This window comes from Protomyctophum parallelum (assembly GCF_964188405.1).
Source record: "Protomyctophum parallelum genome assembly, chromosome: 7".
Classification (NCBI taxonomy): Eukaryota; Metazoa; Chordata; class Actinopteri; order Myctophiformes; family Myctophidae; genus Protomyctophum; species Protomyctophum parallelum.
Genome location: NC_139705.1, coordinates 42,067,258 through 42,085,524, shown reverse-complemented (window position 1 = coordinate 42,085,524; position 18,267 = coordinate 42,067,258). Strand labels below are relative to the sequence as shown.

General features: G+C 42.6%; 1 protein-coding gene across 3 annotated transcripts in view; it reads right to left on the bottom strand.

Moving 5' to 3' along the window:
* LOC310862237 (IQ motif and SEC7 domain-containing protein 1-like) overlaps positions 1-18,267 on the bottom strand; it is a gene marked incomplete at its 3' end in the record, with an annotated part of 207,144 nt that overhangs the window by 163,311 nt on the left and 25,566 nt on the right. For all 3 annotated transcript variants that reach the window (XM_083770038.1, XM_083770037.1, XM_083770032.1), the window contains exon 2: positions 3,695-3,724. In XM_083770038.1, coding sequence (XP_083626164.1) covers positions 3,695-3,724 — 30 coding nt within the window. The remainder of the gene's footprint in view (positions 1-3,694; positions 3,725-18,267) is intronic.

Genomic DNA, 18,267 nt, shown 5'->3' with positions numbered 1-18,267 from the left:
GGATGGCCTTTCCTCGTTTGCTGCTGCTACTGGAACAACCTAGAAGTGCTCAGTCTATCAAGCTTTAATCAAGACTCACTTCTTTTCCTTATTTTAATCACATTTGAGTGTATGTTTTGCTTATATGCTTATGTTTTGCTTATGTTTTATTTATTTATGTATGCCTTGTGACTATGTGGTTGCACATGCAAATCAATTTTGTATGCTGGTGCTCTGCTTTTTTATATACAGCACTTTGGTCAATTAAGATTGTTTTAAAAAGTGTAACACACACACACACACACAAACCACGGAATGAACACGTTATTCCGACCAGTTCCTTTCCCCTGGCTAGTTTAGAGACCAGGATTACTGCATGTTTTTGTGAGGGTACCTACCCTAGGGGACACAGGGAGAACATGCATACTCCACACAGAAAGGCCCTTTCGCCTAATTTTCCTCACAATCCACCATTTCTACTATACTTGTGGGGACATTTGGCAGACAAGTCCGAGATCTAAGACATGGACTGGCGCACACCTCCGGGCTACAGGCCTCGTCTTACCACACAACTACTGGGACAGTTGGATCAGAAGAGGCAGCCTGAGGATGCAGGACACCCGGGAACAACACAACAATATCCACCATCACACACACCATTGTCTCTACCTTAGTCTAGACTCGACAAGCTCCTTCTAAGGCCATGGTAGAGAGAATGATGGAGCATCCATACGGACAGATTGTATACGCATCCTATCTCCAACACAGATGGTCACAACTACAGTATCACTTAATTTCTTACCGTTTATTCTATCGATTCATCGAATAATCGAGAAGCGTGGTATTATACTGTTTCAACAAATAGATTAACAACTTCGCTCAATAGTGTCATGCAAATAATCTGTGGAAATCGCAGATCTAAAGTTTTTGAAACTTTGATTTTTATGAAATAGGGATTGATTATAAGAAAATGATCAATGATTTTATTAAATTATCGATTATCTATTATATATATTTTTTGAATCGATTACATTGATTAATTCGGTTAAGCTATCTAAGCCCCATTAGATAGCACTTTATGTAGACATTTATACAGACTTATAGCATGTTACGTAGACAGCACTAGAATTGCATTTTTATGTAGTCATAGCACTTTATAGAATAGAATATATTATATAGATATTCCACTGTTACGTTCTTAGCTTACACATGTTTCATGATAACTACTTTTTATGTATGTGATGTATTGCCATGCTTTTTGTTCTTGCTTATTGTAAATCGCTCTGGATTAAGAGCGTCTGCTAAATGCCTGAATTGTAAAGTGTAAATTAAGTATTGCACCCCTACCATTGAGACCATGGTAGAGAATAATGGAGTTTTACATGCACACGGATGTTCACAATAGATGTTTATAACCTGGGAGCAAGGTGTGATTTTTGTCGATCTGCTACTTTTGAATCTGAATCCTGAAAAGTAAGAGTTTTGGACGCCTGACAGACTTATATAATAATGATCACCTTGAGAAGGAGGACACAGACAGAGATGTTTTTGTGGGAAAAACTGCCTGAGAAAACAAAGGCCACATGTTTTTCTTTTTTTAAGTGGAATGTTTGATATGGTATGTTGCTAGGCAACAGCTGCAACTATACAGATGACTTGTGCTCTGGACTAAAACCCAGCACAGAATATCATATACAGTAAGTCCTATCGTGTTCACATGGAAATGCTATGGGTCGGCACAGTACTCCATTTATTGCCTGGTATATCAATCAAATAAAAGGCCAGCGTAACTCAACTGAGACATCATTAAAACTGTTATCATCCTGACTACCTGAGAAGATGAGATAACCATGAGATCAACCGTCATGCTGCTACATTAATTCTGGCAGATCACAAAAAATACAAAGCTAGTGCTACACAGCGCACTTGTATCTTTAGTTGAAACCAGCTTTGTAGCTTTTTTGAGGGCTTTGAAGGTGTGTGTAAAGTAAACACAAACATTGTCCTAACACAAACATTGTCCTAAACATTGAATGCCATTGATAATGAATGGCCAGTTTTGAGCATTTGTCCCAACACAAACATTTATGCCATTGACAATGAAGGCCAGTATGCGTGTTAATTTACGAAAAAAAACACAGAAAGTTTAAATATGGAGATAAGAGGTCTCTGCCCGACAGCGATGATATTATGTACTCTCATGGGGAATGTTAAACGGGAGAAGGAGGCGCTAGGTCTTCACGGTGGTGCCTCCTCACTGGCAGCTGAGCCAGTACAGCACAACGGCAGTGGCAAACAGTGCAGGGAGGAATTAATTATTGACATAATGACTAAATAGAGGGGACAAAGGGTAAACAATAATGGAATGTAACATTTTGTTATGGTCAAATTTAAACAGCATACCGTATTGTCCACGTTTTGACATCACTTGTCACGTTGTATTTCGGTTTTAAGTCTCTCCACGTCTTAATTCCGTCAGCAGAGACATTCCTCATAAATCTCTGGCTGCCCACAAAGACCCATTAGCAAACTGACAGAACAGTGGCACATGAGTCACGACCTTGACTTTCAAGCCACACACACAAACTCATCACCAACTCCCAGAAGCAACAGTAGACGCCACAGTAGTCTGACCTGCCGCCCTCATCAGGATCGCAGGTCTGGTCACATTTACTAAACCAGTGGTTCCCAAACTGGGGGGCGAGACACCCAGGGTGGTCCCCAAACTATTTTGTGGTCCCGGATGATTAGCTTAAAACTCTTTCAGCACCACCTGGTGGTCGCCAGTTTTGGCTTTCGTTGCCAATTAGCCCATTAAAAAAATAAGATAAAAGAAATAAAATGTAATTATATTATGCATGTAATGTGCATGTCATCACCTGCACACCAGATTAGAGGAATTTTCTAAATATGGATTAAAAAAAAAATATATATATATATATATATAAAAATATATATATAAAAAAGAAATGCATAATTGGATTCAACTCGTCTTAACGTCTCTGGCACTTAAACTGTTGTGCAACGTTGTGTTGAACTTCTCACTCAACAGTAAACAAATCAACATACAAAAGTGTATACAGGGTATCTCTGCACATTTCTAAAGTTGAAGTTTAATGACTTTTAATACCAAGTGTGAGACGCTGTGAGCTTGTTGTTCGGCTATTTTCACGATGTTTATCTGTGTAACCGAGTCAAACAAAATCCAATGCCTACAATTCCAAGTGCGTGTCAGGGTCGGGGGTCCCCAGTTAAAATATGGATATTTTTGGGGGCTCGCGCCCTGAAAAGTTTGGGAACCCTTGAAGACAACGTCTACGCAAAAAACTAATATTTCGTTAATATTAAGTACAGTCATCCGAAAATCTTGTTTTCTTTTTTGTTCGGTTAATGTTTCTGAAGCTTACCCGTGAAAATCCTGGTAGCTTCTTGCACTGCTTGCATTATCTACGAGCATTAATAGTCTGGGAGTTTGCATGGCTGTTTGAGACAGTGATACAAAACAAGGTCCCATCAACAAGGAAGGGAACGACTTGTTATGTTTCACTGTGGTGCAACATGTCATTAGTTTGATCGATTGACCTATAGATATGCGGTATATAAACAGAAATGTGATGTCCAAGTGGTTTGTAATGAGCACATAATATATCAAATTCATGTATACATATAAATTAACATGTATTAAAAAAAAAGATAATAATAATGTTGTACATACCTCACCATTCTGGAGCTGTCACATTCAGACCTGGAAGACAAAAGGAGGACAAAATGTGTTAATGAGGTTTTGTAGTAAATGAAGGATTATGCATGCGAGCACTAAACAAAATGTCATTCAGTAATCCAGCAGGCTGACTGAGGCGGAGGCTCTAAAGCAATGTTAATTGAGCCTCATAAAATGGACCAGTGGGCCAGTCTGCAGCTACAGTAAAGCAGTCGTCATGTACAGTATATACTGTACTGCACTACTACTGCAGGCCCATGTGCTGCAGCATGACGCATTATAGGGCTGGGACAATTATTACATAATCCTCCAATCGGTAAATTATTTCAGATAATCGCAATTATTCAGAATAATTGTTCCCATGTATGCAAATGAATTTTTGAAATGTTTTCAAATAGCAGATCTACAAGCTCATGACTCGTGAGCTTGTAGATCTGATATTTCCACTATATCTTTTGAAAGTACTCTGCAGGGAGTTCGAACTATACTTCCCTCTGGTAGACGGTACAAAGTACCAAAAGATAATCCCAAATGCCATTAAGGCACTAAATGATACCATGTATTTGCCACTGTTGTCCTGCATTTCTTTGCCATGAAAAATAATTGTGTAAGTGTTGTTAGTGTTGTTGTAGCTGTTTGTTTTTTACTGTTGTTGAGACCGAAGACAAATTTCCACACATGGACAATGAATGAAACTAACTAACTAACGTATAAAATTATGAAATATACATTTCTTTGTATATACTGTGTATATAGGTTATTTGTCAATGAATCATACAATGTGACAGCCCTAATGACGTATTGTTCATTTGGTGTCCATTAACCCATTCTGGACGGAAACCCCTTTTGGTGTTTTAAGCATTATGTTATACTTTAGCTATTGGAAAATAGCAGATCTACAAGGATTTAGAATCGTCCTCAGGTCTAAATGGGTTAAGCTACAAAAGCCTTTTAACCACATGAACCATTGATTTGAACCAGATCTACAAACTCGCAATGTGTTGCGTTGGGAGGCGTGTAGATCTGCCATATACAGTAGGCTTTGAGAGATTAAGGACTAGGCTTGTTTATTTATTCCTTTAACGTAATTTTTTCAGGCTTTTCTTGCCTTTATTGATAGTCGACAGTGTAGTGAGCGAGAGAGAGAGAGAGAGAGAGAGAGAGAGAGAGAGAGTCGGTGAGTGACATGCAGTAACAGTCTTCTGTTATGAATTTCTGAAGTTATCATTTAGAGAACTCTTATTTACAGTATGTGCGCTTCTGCAGCGTAGCCAATTTGTAATAAGCTTAATTGTATCTAGTGACCTGCAGCTTCGACCTGTGAGTGTGACCCAGGCAACAACATGTACTACCATGTGTTCTTGTCAGTACAGATAGTGTCAGAACAGATGGTAGATAGGTTCATGAATAGAAAACAATGTGCTGTTACATGGGGCTCCAGATAGCAGAAACCTCCTTACTCCATATTACCTACTTGATCATACTACAGCTTCACACAAACAGTGTCAAAAGTAGCAGATCCACAAGCTCTTAACTTGTAGATCTGCTGCTTTTGCTGTTTTTGAATTTTAATATGAGGTTTCCATCCAACAGACGATATAGCAGGGATGGGTTTTGGTCAGAGTTCTAGGACAGGCAGGAATCACTTGAGGGTCATTTTGTACCAGTGTCTGAAGTCTGTCTTCATTGTTGCAACAATTAAAGATGGAGTGCCGTGATTGTTTTCAACCCTAAAACATGGTCATCAGGTATTATTAAAATATAAGGAGGAAGATTTTTTTCAAAAAAGTGTACAATTACAGTATTTGTTAAAATGTTGTTTTTATGTGGACATGCCAACCAGTTCATTAAGTATGCCTGGTTTGCCTGGTGGGTGATCCACCTGAACTGAAGCCGCACCCACAGCTGATAAAGGGTGATATTGTGATACAGTATATCACAGTTTTCTTCATTGGCACGTTTGACTGTCAAAGGTTTCATCCTCCAGGAAGAAACCCTAAATACAAAGGGAAGACATCATTGCACATAACAACCACACCAAGGGGTCTAATTAAGTACTGTTAGTGTTACCTCATAAACACATGAAAAACTGGGAAAATATCACAGCACTCGGTTTTAAATAATACAATCATTCATTCACCTCCCAGCCCAGGATTAGAATCCGGTATCAGAAGCCTATGTGGTACATGTGTGTGCCTTAACCACTCACTCCCCCCCCCCCCCCCCTAACCCAAGGACTAGGTTTATGATCATACCTTCAGTTTTATTGTTTTGCCATTGCCCACCGTGATGGCACATACTGTATAAGATTTTTGCGCATTTTTAAATGTTACATTAACATACTGGGTATGATTCCAGCCCTAGAATGGCTTTGATATTATTACATACTGTACTGTACATTTCATGTATTCCATATTAAACACATGCCCTCCAGGGTATCAGACTCATCACGGCGGAATCAAAAGTCGTATAGTGTACAATTTAAGGACCTTTATGACCTATATTCAATACCAAATTGGCCAAATTAGCAAATATTATGTAAGAAAGAGGCAAACATAGCCGATCGCAGTAGTTTGGCTATTTTCAAACTAAATATAATGCCTAGCCTACAATTCTAAAAGTGCTTGTCAAGGTGGGAGTAGGGAGATTGTAGGGAGATTGTCGTCCATGTTGAAGCTCGTGGAAAAGTGGAGATATATTTACCAAACACAATTTATTTATTAATAGCTGACCCCAAGTCACAACATTTACACACGGGAGTGACACGACTTTAAATGCCGCCGCAATGAGTCTGCTACCTGGGAGGGCATGATGGGTGGCAATCAATAGGTATTAATCCAGATCTCGTACGACAAATAATTACATCCACTGTAAACCTTCAGGATGTGACAATAAAGTTGAGTTGAGTAGGAGATGTATATTGTATATAGAGATAGTGGATTGCTCTTCAGCTGCTTTGTTTAAGTTGTAAACCGCCTTACGCCCCAGTTGGAACCATTAGCCTAATGGATGGCTGCCTCCATGCATGGCTATCATGGATTTACAGTCACTCTGCCATGTGATTCCTGAGGAGGTCTTCAACACGGGCTGCAGTAAATTCCACCCCAAGACCAAAAAGAAGCCCACTTTGCAGTATTCTTTGGACCATAAAACTCAGGGGCCACAAAAGACACTGAATGGTTAGGCTACATCACACATGATTTATAGTCCATGTTCGTCACTTCATTTCATTCTTGTGGTGAGAGGACACAGTACACATGGGGAGAAAAAGAAAGGAGTAATAGTAGTGAATACATTACTGTAACTAGGGTTGGGATCCGGAAACCAAAGGAACCGGATCCCAGAGAACCACTACAATATAACAATAACATACTATTGTATGATTGAATGTGAATGATTTTTGTTTTTATTGAAGTCCAAAATTATACAGATTTTATTAAATTTTTTAACATAGGAATTGTAACAGTGAACCATTAAGGAATCGGACCATTAGAGGGTGGGAGCAGGAACATTTCCTTTAAAAAAAAAAAAGATGCATATCTATCAAAGACCCCCTAAGAAAACGATTTAGAAAAAATAAGACTTAAGCACAGTTGCAAGCTTAACACCTTCCAAAGTATAGTAGCCACTAGATGGTGCAATTTCACAATTTCGATGACGTCAAGCTGTGAACACAGCTCAGCTTTCACAATGCACCTTTGCTATGGACAATGTTTAGGTCACAGGTCATTGCTTGATTGAATGAAAATATTATTCACAGAATGGTATTGGGTACAGTTAGAAGGTCAATACAAAAACCAGAAAAAGCACTAAGACTTGGTTTACATCAGGGTCCTCCATTTTCAAACGATGAGAGCTCAGCCTCAGTCAATATATTCTGGGTGAGACGGTGTTATTAGGCCGTATATCAATTGATGTTCAGATAATCAGGAAAATCAACAATTCAACATAACACTTATAATGATTATCATCATATGGTCTCTGGTTGGAAAAAACAGGCAAGAACAACTTGTGGATAAAAGTAATATAGCCAGTGATGTAAATAAAGTGTGCCCCCTGTGCATTTCCATTTATGCACAACTCCGCGGGGGTCCGCGATAGTTCCCGTGGCCGTGGGGGTCCCCACGGAGGACCGTGGCTCAAACTCAAACGTGTTACCCTTTCACGGCATGCTCATGTCACGGCATATTATGCCACTGCAACGATCAGCTATACTCAAAGAAGTGACCTAAAGAACTGCGTCTTTGGTGGATACAGAACAATGAGAACATTAAACTATCTACTATGAGGGGAGAAAACACTACTATGGTATGGTTTCTGCTTTTCGTCAAGCAGCAGACAGAACACTGTGCCGGCGCCACCCTCGACTGTCGCCGTGTCACAAATCAGACTGTCCCTGCAGACGGTGCTGAACAGGGCGTACGTTTTTCTTTCGCCAGCTCTTATTTCATTCAAAAAAATCACACCCGTGTGAACTGAGTGGTGCAACTCCCCTGAGTGCAACTCAACTGAGTGGTGCAACCACCCCCCTCCCCCCCCCTCTCTCTCACTCTCTCTCTCAGCGCCCCTACTGGTACTTATAGTCAAATAGTCACACAGTCACATAGGTAGGTTAACACGGACATTGCTGTTCCTTGGAGTGGTTGCACCACAAAAAAAACAACAACATATATATAGGCTATAGTCTACCTGTCCTGACAACTATTAAACAAATGTAGTGTCACTGTTGGTCCAGCCAGACAGAACACAACAAATCACACCTGTGTGAACTGAGTGGTGCAAATCCCCCCCCCCCCCCCCCCCCTCTCTCTCTCTCTCATTAGCAGGCAACAGTGCAGCACTATCTCTCTCTCTCTGTTTCTGGCACACCAGCGCCACTTTTGGTACTCATTGGTACTGGTGCTCATAGTCACACACAAACAAACAAACAAACAAACAAATGAACACATGAACACACGGTTGACACGGACATTGCTGTTCCTTGGAGTGGTTGTACCACTCAAAAATAGGGAGGTGGATGGATAGGGAGGACACCAGGTCATCTCACTAGTTACTCCCAGAGGACACCACTGAGCACTGGGCTGGCTGATCTGCCGCGGCCCGCTGGCTGAAACAGCCTGGAGCAACTCGGTGTGATAGACACGCCCCCCAAGCCAGTACAAGCTCTGTTTCCCTATCGATACGAAACAAATGGCGGGCGGATAATTTACAAAAAATAGCGAGTGTATAGCAGACATGTCGTTGGTCATGTTACTCAATAAAGTTATTTAATTTACTTTATTATAAGGGTAAAATAGTGAAATCCCCACAGCCTTTTTCAATGCGTTTCTATGGGATGACGTAGGGTAGATACTCACCATGACACAGTGTTTTGGATCGTCCCTCTCCGACACGGTGGGAGGGATTTCTCTGAGTACTGGCCACTAGCCAACAACTACTTCACAAAGCACTGAAGAGCTGTATAGTTGCATTGGCTAATGTTTCCAGAACTTTGTCATAATTAAACTGAGACAAAGTAGATGCCAACGTGATACTCTGCCTTTAATTAAGGAACCAGAATCGTTACAATCGTTAGGATCCCAACTCCAACTGTAACTTCAAAAAGTTTAATAATAATAATTGGCCTGAGGTGATAATGATCATTAAGAAGTTCGCTTCTTGAGGGTAATTTCGACCACTGCGCTTTTTTCCAACATTCTAATGCTTACATTTTTAGAGCAGCCAATTATGTTTCCCCCCTTTTTCCTCCCAAATTTTAATTAATTCCAATTAATTCCTGTCTGTGTGTTCCCTCCCACTGCTGCTGCTGTACCCTAGGTCAGAATCAAGCATACAAACAGCCTTACAGCATAGCCCCAGGGTAAATGGTAAATGGTGCATTTATATAGCGTCTTTATCCATAGATTGTGCATTACATTCACCCATTAACAGACACATTCATACTTGACTCTTGCTCAAGGACACTTTGACACCAACTCTGGGGGAGCCCAGGTTCGTACCCGCAACCTTGCGATTACCATCCAGCCACTCTACTACCCCTGAGCCACCGCCGCCCCAGGGCAAAAGCACATCCCGAATACTAGCTCTGGTACATAGTGTTAGGACTTATGTTGTAGCGGTTTTATCCTCCTCCTCACATCACAGCACTGCCTGCTGTCGGGCGCTTCTCATCCGTCCTTCTCGTTCTTTTAGTTTACGTTCCAGGATATTATCTTTCCACCTCATGCTCTTCTCTCAAGTTCTGTCAACTTGCTTTTAAAGGAAGTCGACAGATCAGCTCAACAGCTGCTCCAGTACTATAGATACACTGTGTCAGCAAGAAATAATGAAAAAAAGGGGGGGGAAAGAGCACAAACATACTTGAAACGCCACCATAAACAAAATCCTGCTGTGGATGTTTGAGAGGTTCTTTCATCCTCCGTCACCGATAGCTCTTTCATAAAGTAGAAAGCTGGCAGCGCTGCCTGTAAAATGGGGTCTGGCAGCTGGCATGTGGTGCTGGCATGTGCCAGTGCAGAGCCAGGCTCCACCGTTGGACACAGAAAAATATTACCAGTCCCCACGGCAGTCCTCCATAACAGAACTCAAGAAAGTAGGGCTGTAACTATTTTCAACACTGATTATTCTATCAATTACTTTTTGATTGATCGAATAATCACGAAGAGTGCAGATTTGTGTTTTTACCTGTTACTGCACCGATCTCCGTCAAACTTTGTATACGCACTCCCTAGAGGGGAAGGAAAAAACTTTTGCCCTGCATTTATAAGCTTATAAGCTTATAAGCGCCAACTTATGTAACAAAAAATATATATATATATATTACTCCAGATTTGATCCATATTTCACCTAAATCTGAAAAGTGAAATATCCCTTTAAGCCTCGCTTATACTTGGTTATGTGTTGCCGTCGTCATGCATCCAAAATAGCCGATCTACAAGCTCAGAATGCGTCGCAGTGTGGCACATTCTGAGCTTGTAGATCGGCTATTGTCGACACACAACTAAGTACAAATCAGCTTTCCGTATGCTGCACTGGTAGCATGAGATCCTCTCACTCACAGCACGGCAGCACTACGCCAATGGCAATTACTAAGGTTATCGATCGCCGTACCAGTGGTTCTCTGAGAGAACAGGGCTGACCACGCCATAATCCACACATCTATTGTTGACGCGGGAAATGCCAATAATTGAAGCCGCCACCCATCCGATCTATGTGCAGACCTAACGACGCCGACGCCCTGGAGCTAAAGAGGTCTGAGACTGCAGTCAGGACCCTGGACAGCTCCTCAACACAACTACACAACATCAACACAACTACCAGCACGACGTCAGCTGACAGTGACAAACAGCAGTCAGAACCCTGGACCACTCTCCTGTGTTACAGAGACCCTTAGTGACCAATAACGCTCACTGTCGTGAACACTTGAGTGGTTCTGTGAAGTCCTTGTGCAGTCGTAATTAGTAAATGCCTGTGGGGAATGTGTGGAGTGTCCCAAGAGTGCAACATGACTGTGAAACGTGGACTGACTTGGTAATCGAATGGCAGGTGTGGGTAATTCGACAGGTTTACAGAATTTGCCAAATAAAGCTCAGGCGGGGGTTGCCATGGCAATCAATTGGCTCATTAGGGCCATGACCAGAGCTTTTTTGGCAGTTCCATCTATCCTCCCGACTCGGTGCCGGGCATGGTGACGCGTGTACCGAGTTTGAGGTCGGTTGGTCGGACGGTTCTCGAGTTAACTGGATTACGGACTGGATTACGGAGTGTGATTCCTTGCAGTTATTGTAAGATACTGTCCACAGAGAATGCCTTTTGAGCTGAGGAGTGCTTTAGATATCATGTCCATAGCGCTCGCATGCAGGGTGATGCCCGCTCTGTTTGAACCATAGACTGTAAAAAAATATGGACAAAGCGTTCGCCGGGTCTGATGTGGACGTAAGATGAAGCCAGTCAGTCCTTGTATTGTAAATCGCCATCTTTCTAGATCCGTTTGGGCCCAGCTGGCCCATTGGCTGGCCCAGACAACGAGGCGGGACGTCCCCCCTTCTTCTTAGTTGGTTTTTATTTTGACTTGAACGGGGGGTGGCTCCCGATCATAGACTGTAACGGTAGCCACGCCCCTCAGAACATACACGACTTTATGGTAATTATTTTAATAAATGGGACCATAATTTTCCAAAAAGAATATTATGACATGAGAAATGAGACTTTAAACTAGTGACTGGAAGCAGAAAGTTCTTTCTTAATGTAAGTCGCTCTGGATTAAGAGCGTCTGCTAAATGCCTAAATTGTAAATTGTAAAGTATTCATGACCATGCTTATTAAGGTAATACAGTATAGGTGAAGTTGGGCCCAAATACATGGACCTCTGTGGGGCTATGGTTTTTTTTGGGCCCAATGACAGCGCCACAACAGGCCATTATATGAACTTTCAGGATGTCCCGATTTCCTTAGTGGCTTCACAAAATATCTGTCTGACTGCCACCCTGGTTTGAACCTGTCCACCATTGACCATATTCACATGGCAGCCATCTTGTCATTAAGCTAATAAAATGCCACCCCGTTGCCACCCTGCTTTTTCTCAAACGTCCTGTAGTCTGCGTTATTAGCACATGGGAGAACATTATTTTTCTCCCATGTATGCCTAGTGTGTATTATGGAAGTAACAACACTGATTCTGAACATAAACATGGACTTCTCATCATTGCCTTAATGATTCAACGTCGGGCGGCACACACAATCAGGAGCATCAAATGACCGACGCTCCTTTTCAAAAGTTGAACTGTTGCCAGCGTGAAGTGTGCAGGGTGACACACTTCGGGAGCACTGAGGCGCGATAGTAGGCGCTGGGAAGAGGAGCGCACCAGCATGTCTTTAACATATAGGAATATAATGGAAGACTGCCATCGCCAACTCAAAAGGCGTTCTCTGTGGACACTAACCATTGTCCTATTTATAAACCCTGTCCTCCTCAGGAGGAGAGCAGTCTACGGAAAGACATTGAACACTCTACGCAGGAATGACACGTAACAGAGTGGCTTATCATAGACCATTGGTATTCATGTGGAACTCAATCACTCTAAAATGCAACGCCATCGCCCTTCACGTGCTGTGCCAAGGGTGCTGGAGTCGTCAGATGACAATTATTCTACACTTGAGCCAGTGATTGTTCATCTTGCAAATGCATGCAGACTGACTTTTCACTGTCATCTTCTCCCCCGTTATCAGATTCACGGTGACTTTACTACAGCTGCTGCTTCTTTCACACTGCTCCTCACTGTTAAACTGGCTCCACAACATTATACAATAAATGTAACACGTGTAAATTTAAGTAAATGGTGCATTTATATAGCGCCTTTATTCAAAGCGCTTTACAATGTGCATTACATTGCCCCATTTGTCTAACGCACACACACACACACACACACACACACACACACACACACACACACACACACACACACACACACACACACACACACACACACACACACACACACACACACACACACACACACACACACACACACACACACACACAGCGGGGGAAACCATGATAGGCGGATTTTAGCGGAATTGGCATACTTTAGCAGGGAAGCTGTATGTGTAGTTAGCATTGGTTAACCTAAATGGTTATAACATTAGACATAGTGACATATTTAAGCATTTATTTCATATTTATATGTCGATATCAGCTCTGACATTTATTTCAGACCTGCTCTAACATTAAATTAATAATAATATAGCTTCAGATCATTTTAGACAGAAAAATAAAAATAAAAAATAACTGTCCTCAACAGTTGGCAGTCTCCCATTCACAATTGGTCAGAAATGTCATGAACACTCGTCAATAAAATAATGGTAAAAATGGTCCTATAAGTGAAGTGCAAAGACAACAATTGAGTGCTTCAAAGAGGCAATTGCATCAATCATATCGAACATACAGTGCTAGTACTTGACAGCAGTCATTCTGGAGGTGAGCCGGGCCCATAGCTGAATTCAGACCCCAATCTGAAAAGGTTGAATCTGTAAGCGTGTATATCTACTATTTTTGAATAGTCAACATAGAAATGGGAAAAGTGGTTAAAAAAATACTTAATACCTGTCTGTGTGGCACCCCACTTTGGGAACCACCATTTTAAATCGAAAGGCATTAGAGATATTGATTCCGCTAAAAGTCAGACAAGACAGACACCCTTAGAAGAGGTTGTTTCCCAAATGTGTACATTTGAAATGAAATAAATTCAGCTAGCCTATTGAGCATTCAAAGACAACCTCATTGGAATATGCATTAACTAAAACATTTAAAAGAAAATCACACCCGTATGAACTTCCAGTTCCAGACACACAGGATCGAGCCCAGGGTGCCGGGCCGGTTCCGGCGAGCCGCCCCGCGTCCAAAACCGTAGAGAGATGACAGAGTTACCATGTGGGGGTCCCTGTACTGTCACTGTACTGTACTGTACTGTACTGTACTGGCACACCCGAAATCATCATATATAGTTAATATGTGCGTGTGTGTTTGTGTGTGTGTGTGTGTGTGTGTGTGTGTGTGTGTGTGTGTGTGTGTGTGTGTGTGTGTGTGTGTGTGTGTGTGTGTGTGTGTGTGTGTGTGTGTTAGGTTGCGCACAGGTGGTGAAAAACAAGCATTTATTGACAACTTATGATATTATTCACGCCAGCATTTTTGGCGTTGAGGATTTTATTTTAAAAAATAGCTTTAATTTACGTAGATCTCGGCCAATGGCAGTATAAGTGTTTAAAAGGGTTCCCACTGGGAGATGGAAGATGGAATGGAATGTAGAACTAGTATTGCCATCATCAGCCCAGCACTGCCAGCCAGGGTTCAGGTGCATTCCACAAGCAGGTTGTTAATAATGCATGAAATGCCAGGTCCCACCGGAGGTATCTGTGTACAGGAACAGGCACGGTGGTTCCCTCCGTGGAGCACCACTTCAACCCAGCTGTTTCCTGGAAACTAATCTCACTCTCCTCTGTCATCCAGTCTCTCTCTCTCACTGTGTGTGTGTGTGTGTGTGTGTGTGTGTGTGTGTGTGTGTGTGTGTGTGTGTGTGTGTGTGTGTGTGTGTGTGTGTGTGTGTGTGTGTGTGTGTGTGTGCGCGTGCGTGCGTGCGTGCGTGCGTGCGTGCGTGCGTGCGTGCGTGCGTGCGTGCGTGCGTGCGTGCGTGTTACGGATCTAAGAGCAGGCACCAGGAGGTGCCAGTTGGAAGAGAGATTAAAATGAAAGAATGATCATCATTATAAATGAAATATAAGTCATCTAATATCTAATATTTTGACTAATTGTGTACTCACAACTGAATCGTCATCATTGTATCTTTCAGCATGCTTTTCCCAAAGTGTCAATGTAATATAATTTTTTGTCTGATGACGCAGAGGAGAGAACACGCGCCCAGTTCACTTCCTGGTTGCCCACCCTAGGTTCTACTTTGGTATTTTGCGCAATTGACTGGAACTGGCCTCACGATCCCGCCTAGTTTAACAGGACGGAATGTGTTAAAGGTGTCTACACAACATTTATCGGATTTATCACTTTTCTGCAGCTTAGATATAAAGCAGAGATATAAAGTTAAACCAAGTGGCAACCCCAGCTACCTGGAACAAGTAGGCCTAACGCGTTTCTTCTGGTCTTATATAATAATGAATTGCATTTTTATAGCGCTTTTCCAAGTGCTCAAAGCGCTTTACAATGGTTCATTCATTCATACATTGGGAGGTGAAGCGGTTAACAGTCGACACCAGCGTCCTCACTTCCCACATTCACACACCAATGGCAAGCTCACACCGACCGACTCATTGGAGGCAATGTAGGGTTCAGTGTCTTGCCCAAGGACACTTCGACATGTCGACAGGAGGAGCCTGGATTCGAACCGCCGACCCAGGGATTTTTGGACGACCTGCTCTACCTCCTGACCCACAGCCGCCCCAAAGTGTCGAAGCGTGAAGAAGAAAGAAAGAGCAAGCACTCAGTTGAGTCATTCCACGTAATAGTGTAACGGGTGCATGGTTCTGGAAGATACAATTGTAGAAAGGAATACCAGCACTCACGTTGTATCCTTTAGGATTCTTGTTTTTATTCGATTTCCCCCAGCAGACAACATCAGAATGGACGTTTGCCGAAACGTCCATTCTGTTGTTGTCTGCTGGGGGAAATCGAATAAAAACAAGAATCCTAAAGGATATAACGTGAGTGCTGGTATTCCTTTCTACAGTCATATATGAAGCGTGTCTTGAGTTTACAGGGTTTGATGAGGTCAGATCAACATATGGAATCGAATGCCATAACAGGTCAGCTCCATATATGGAGATCTAAGGGTGTACATTCATCTTCACTACCTGATCGTGGTACCATTACTTTAAAGATGGAGTGCCGTGGTTTTTGTACTTTTTCTGTTTTGTGTGTGTCTATGAATCTGTTAAATCTGTCCACCACAGGACAACCAAGTCAGCCTAGAATCTGTTCATCTGCCCACCACGGGACAAGAAGGCACAGACATTCCAAGAACAGTATCAAAAAGCTGTTTAGTCGTTTAAATCTGGGAAATATCATACAGAGCTTATCCCTAGCGTATACAGTATGGCTCCTGTGAGCCACTTTAAACTGAATAAGATACACACGAGCACAAGCACATGAAGAACATCATTTCAACATTCCTCGTACAACTCAATCCAAGTTCTCCCCCTCTCTAGAAGAGATAAGAGCGCTGTAAATCGATGAGATATTGTTTTATTTGTTGTTGCCGTTTTGCAATGGGGGCACAGCCAGGTGCTTTGTAAACCCTGCTGCACTGTGTATACCCAATGTGGGTTTTTTTTTGCTGTTGCTTTCAACGGCTTTTTGCGACTGTAGGTCGCAGTTTACTATGAAAACCTGCATTTCCCGTCAGTGTCACGCCTTGTGTCACGCCTCCATATATGGTCACGCCCGACTCCATATATGAAGATCATGACACTGACCTCATCAAACCCTGGATAGCCATACATGGAGAAGACTGGATCATCACCTATAGATCTGCATATACAGTATGGAGCCAGCCAGCAACTCTACATCTGACCTCAAACTCTTAGATCTACATATATGGAGCTGACCTGTTCTGACATTCCATATGTTGATGATCTACCCCACCCGTCCTTCCGCTTCTACAGTATGTCTCCCTTTTGACTGATACCTGTCAATTCAAACTCTAGACGGGCCTGCCCCGAAGCTATTAGTAGAGTTCTCAACAGGGCCTACAGGCCCGGAAATTAAGGCCCGGCCCTACCTCCCTACCTGGGCCCTCATCAAACCCTGTACACTCGAGACACTGCCCCCGCTGCCACCCTTAGATCTCCATATATGGAGCTGACCTGTTCTGACATTCCATATGTTGATCTGACCTCATCAAACCCTGTACACATTATTTGTCGATTATATTCTGAAGTAATTTTCAATAAACCGTATTAACCATCAGCGTTCGATACGGACCTAGCAGATGACGTCCCATAGCGGGCGGATGCATGCATCCCCTCAGGGCGTCTTACTGGTATACTAGAGAGGTTCCCGTGGAGCCTCTATGGTGGTGCCCGTTGGGCAACCCCTGTACTGCTGTGGTGTGGAACGCACATGTCGAATTTGAGTTGCGTGGATTACACACAGACATACATATACATACAGATATACAGAGACTTGGCGCATATAGATTATGTTATGACTTATGTCACGTGTTATGCGTCATGTCATGTCATGGTATGTGTTGTCATGTCACGTGTTTCCTGTGACCTCTGCCGCTGGTCAACAAGCAGACAGTATCAGAGAGGAGAGTCGACTTCCTGTCGGGAAGCAGGAAGCAGGGTGAAGAACACGGCACACCCTGCCAGGCTGCCACAGGGTCACAACCGCTGAGGCAGAGTTTATCCTGACGCCTGCCCGTTCTGCAACGGTCAGTGCAACCTGAGCCTACTGCAGAACTTAGTGCTGCTGCTGGCCTCGTAGTGTCTCTCTGCACTGCTCTCAATCTACTACTGGACTTCATGTTACTGACCGACACTGCCGACAGCGTCATCTAAGCCAGAGGTTCTCAGACTGTTTCATTTCAAGCACCCCCCAGTTTGATCTTTGTTGATCAGTCACCAAAGGCAGCACAGCAGGTAAACATGCAGAGTAAAAACTGTAAAATCGAAGTCCTCAGTGTATTTAATTTTAAGAGACTAGTGTACAAATGGAACCAAACAACTGTATCTGGGGACGCACACTGTCTGGAACCCTGTCAAGGACACATCAGTGTCAACACAACGATACAAATCTCACAAAACAAAAGTCCATTATATTGTTTGAGCGTTTAATGTCTCTCGGCTTAGAAAACATTCCCCCCTCCATGAGAACTTGCTTCTTGTGTCAAGGCCGCCCTGCTCCACACAGACTAGTAATTACAATTGTACACTCATTGTTTGTTTTTGCACTGTACAATATTTAGTGGGGTTAAGGGCAAGGCTAGAAGTCTCCCAGCACTTCAGTGCATTAACAGACTCATTATGCTTACCAGAGGAAAGGCTGAGTGCTGAGATAG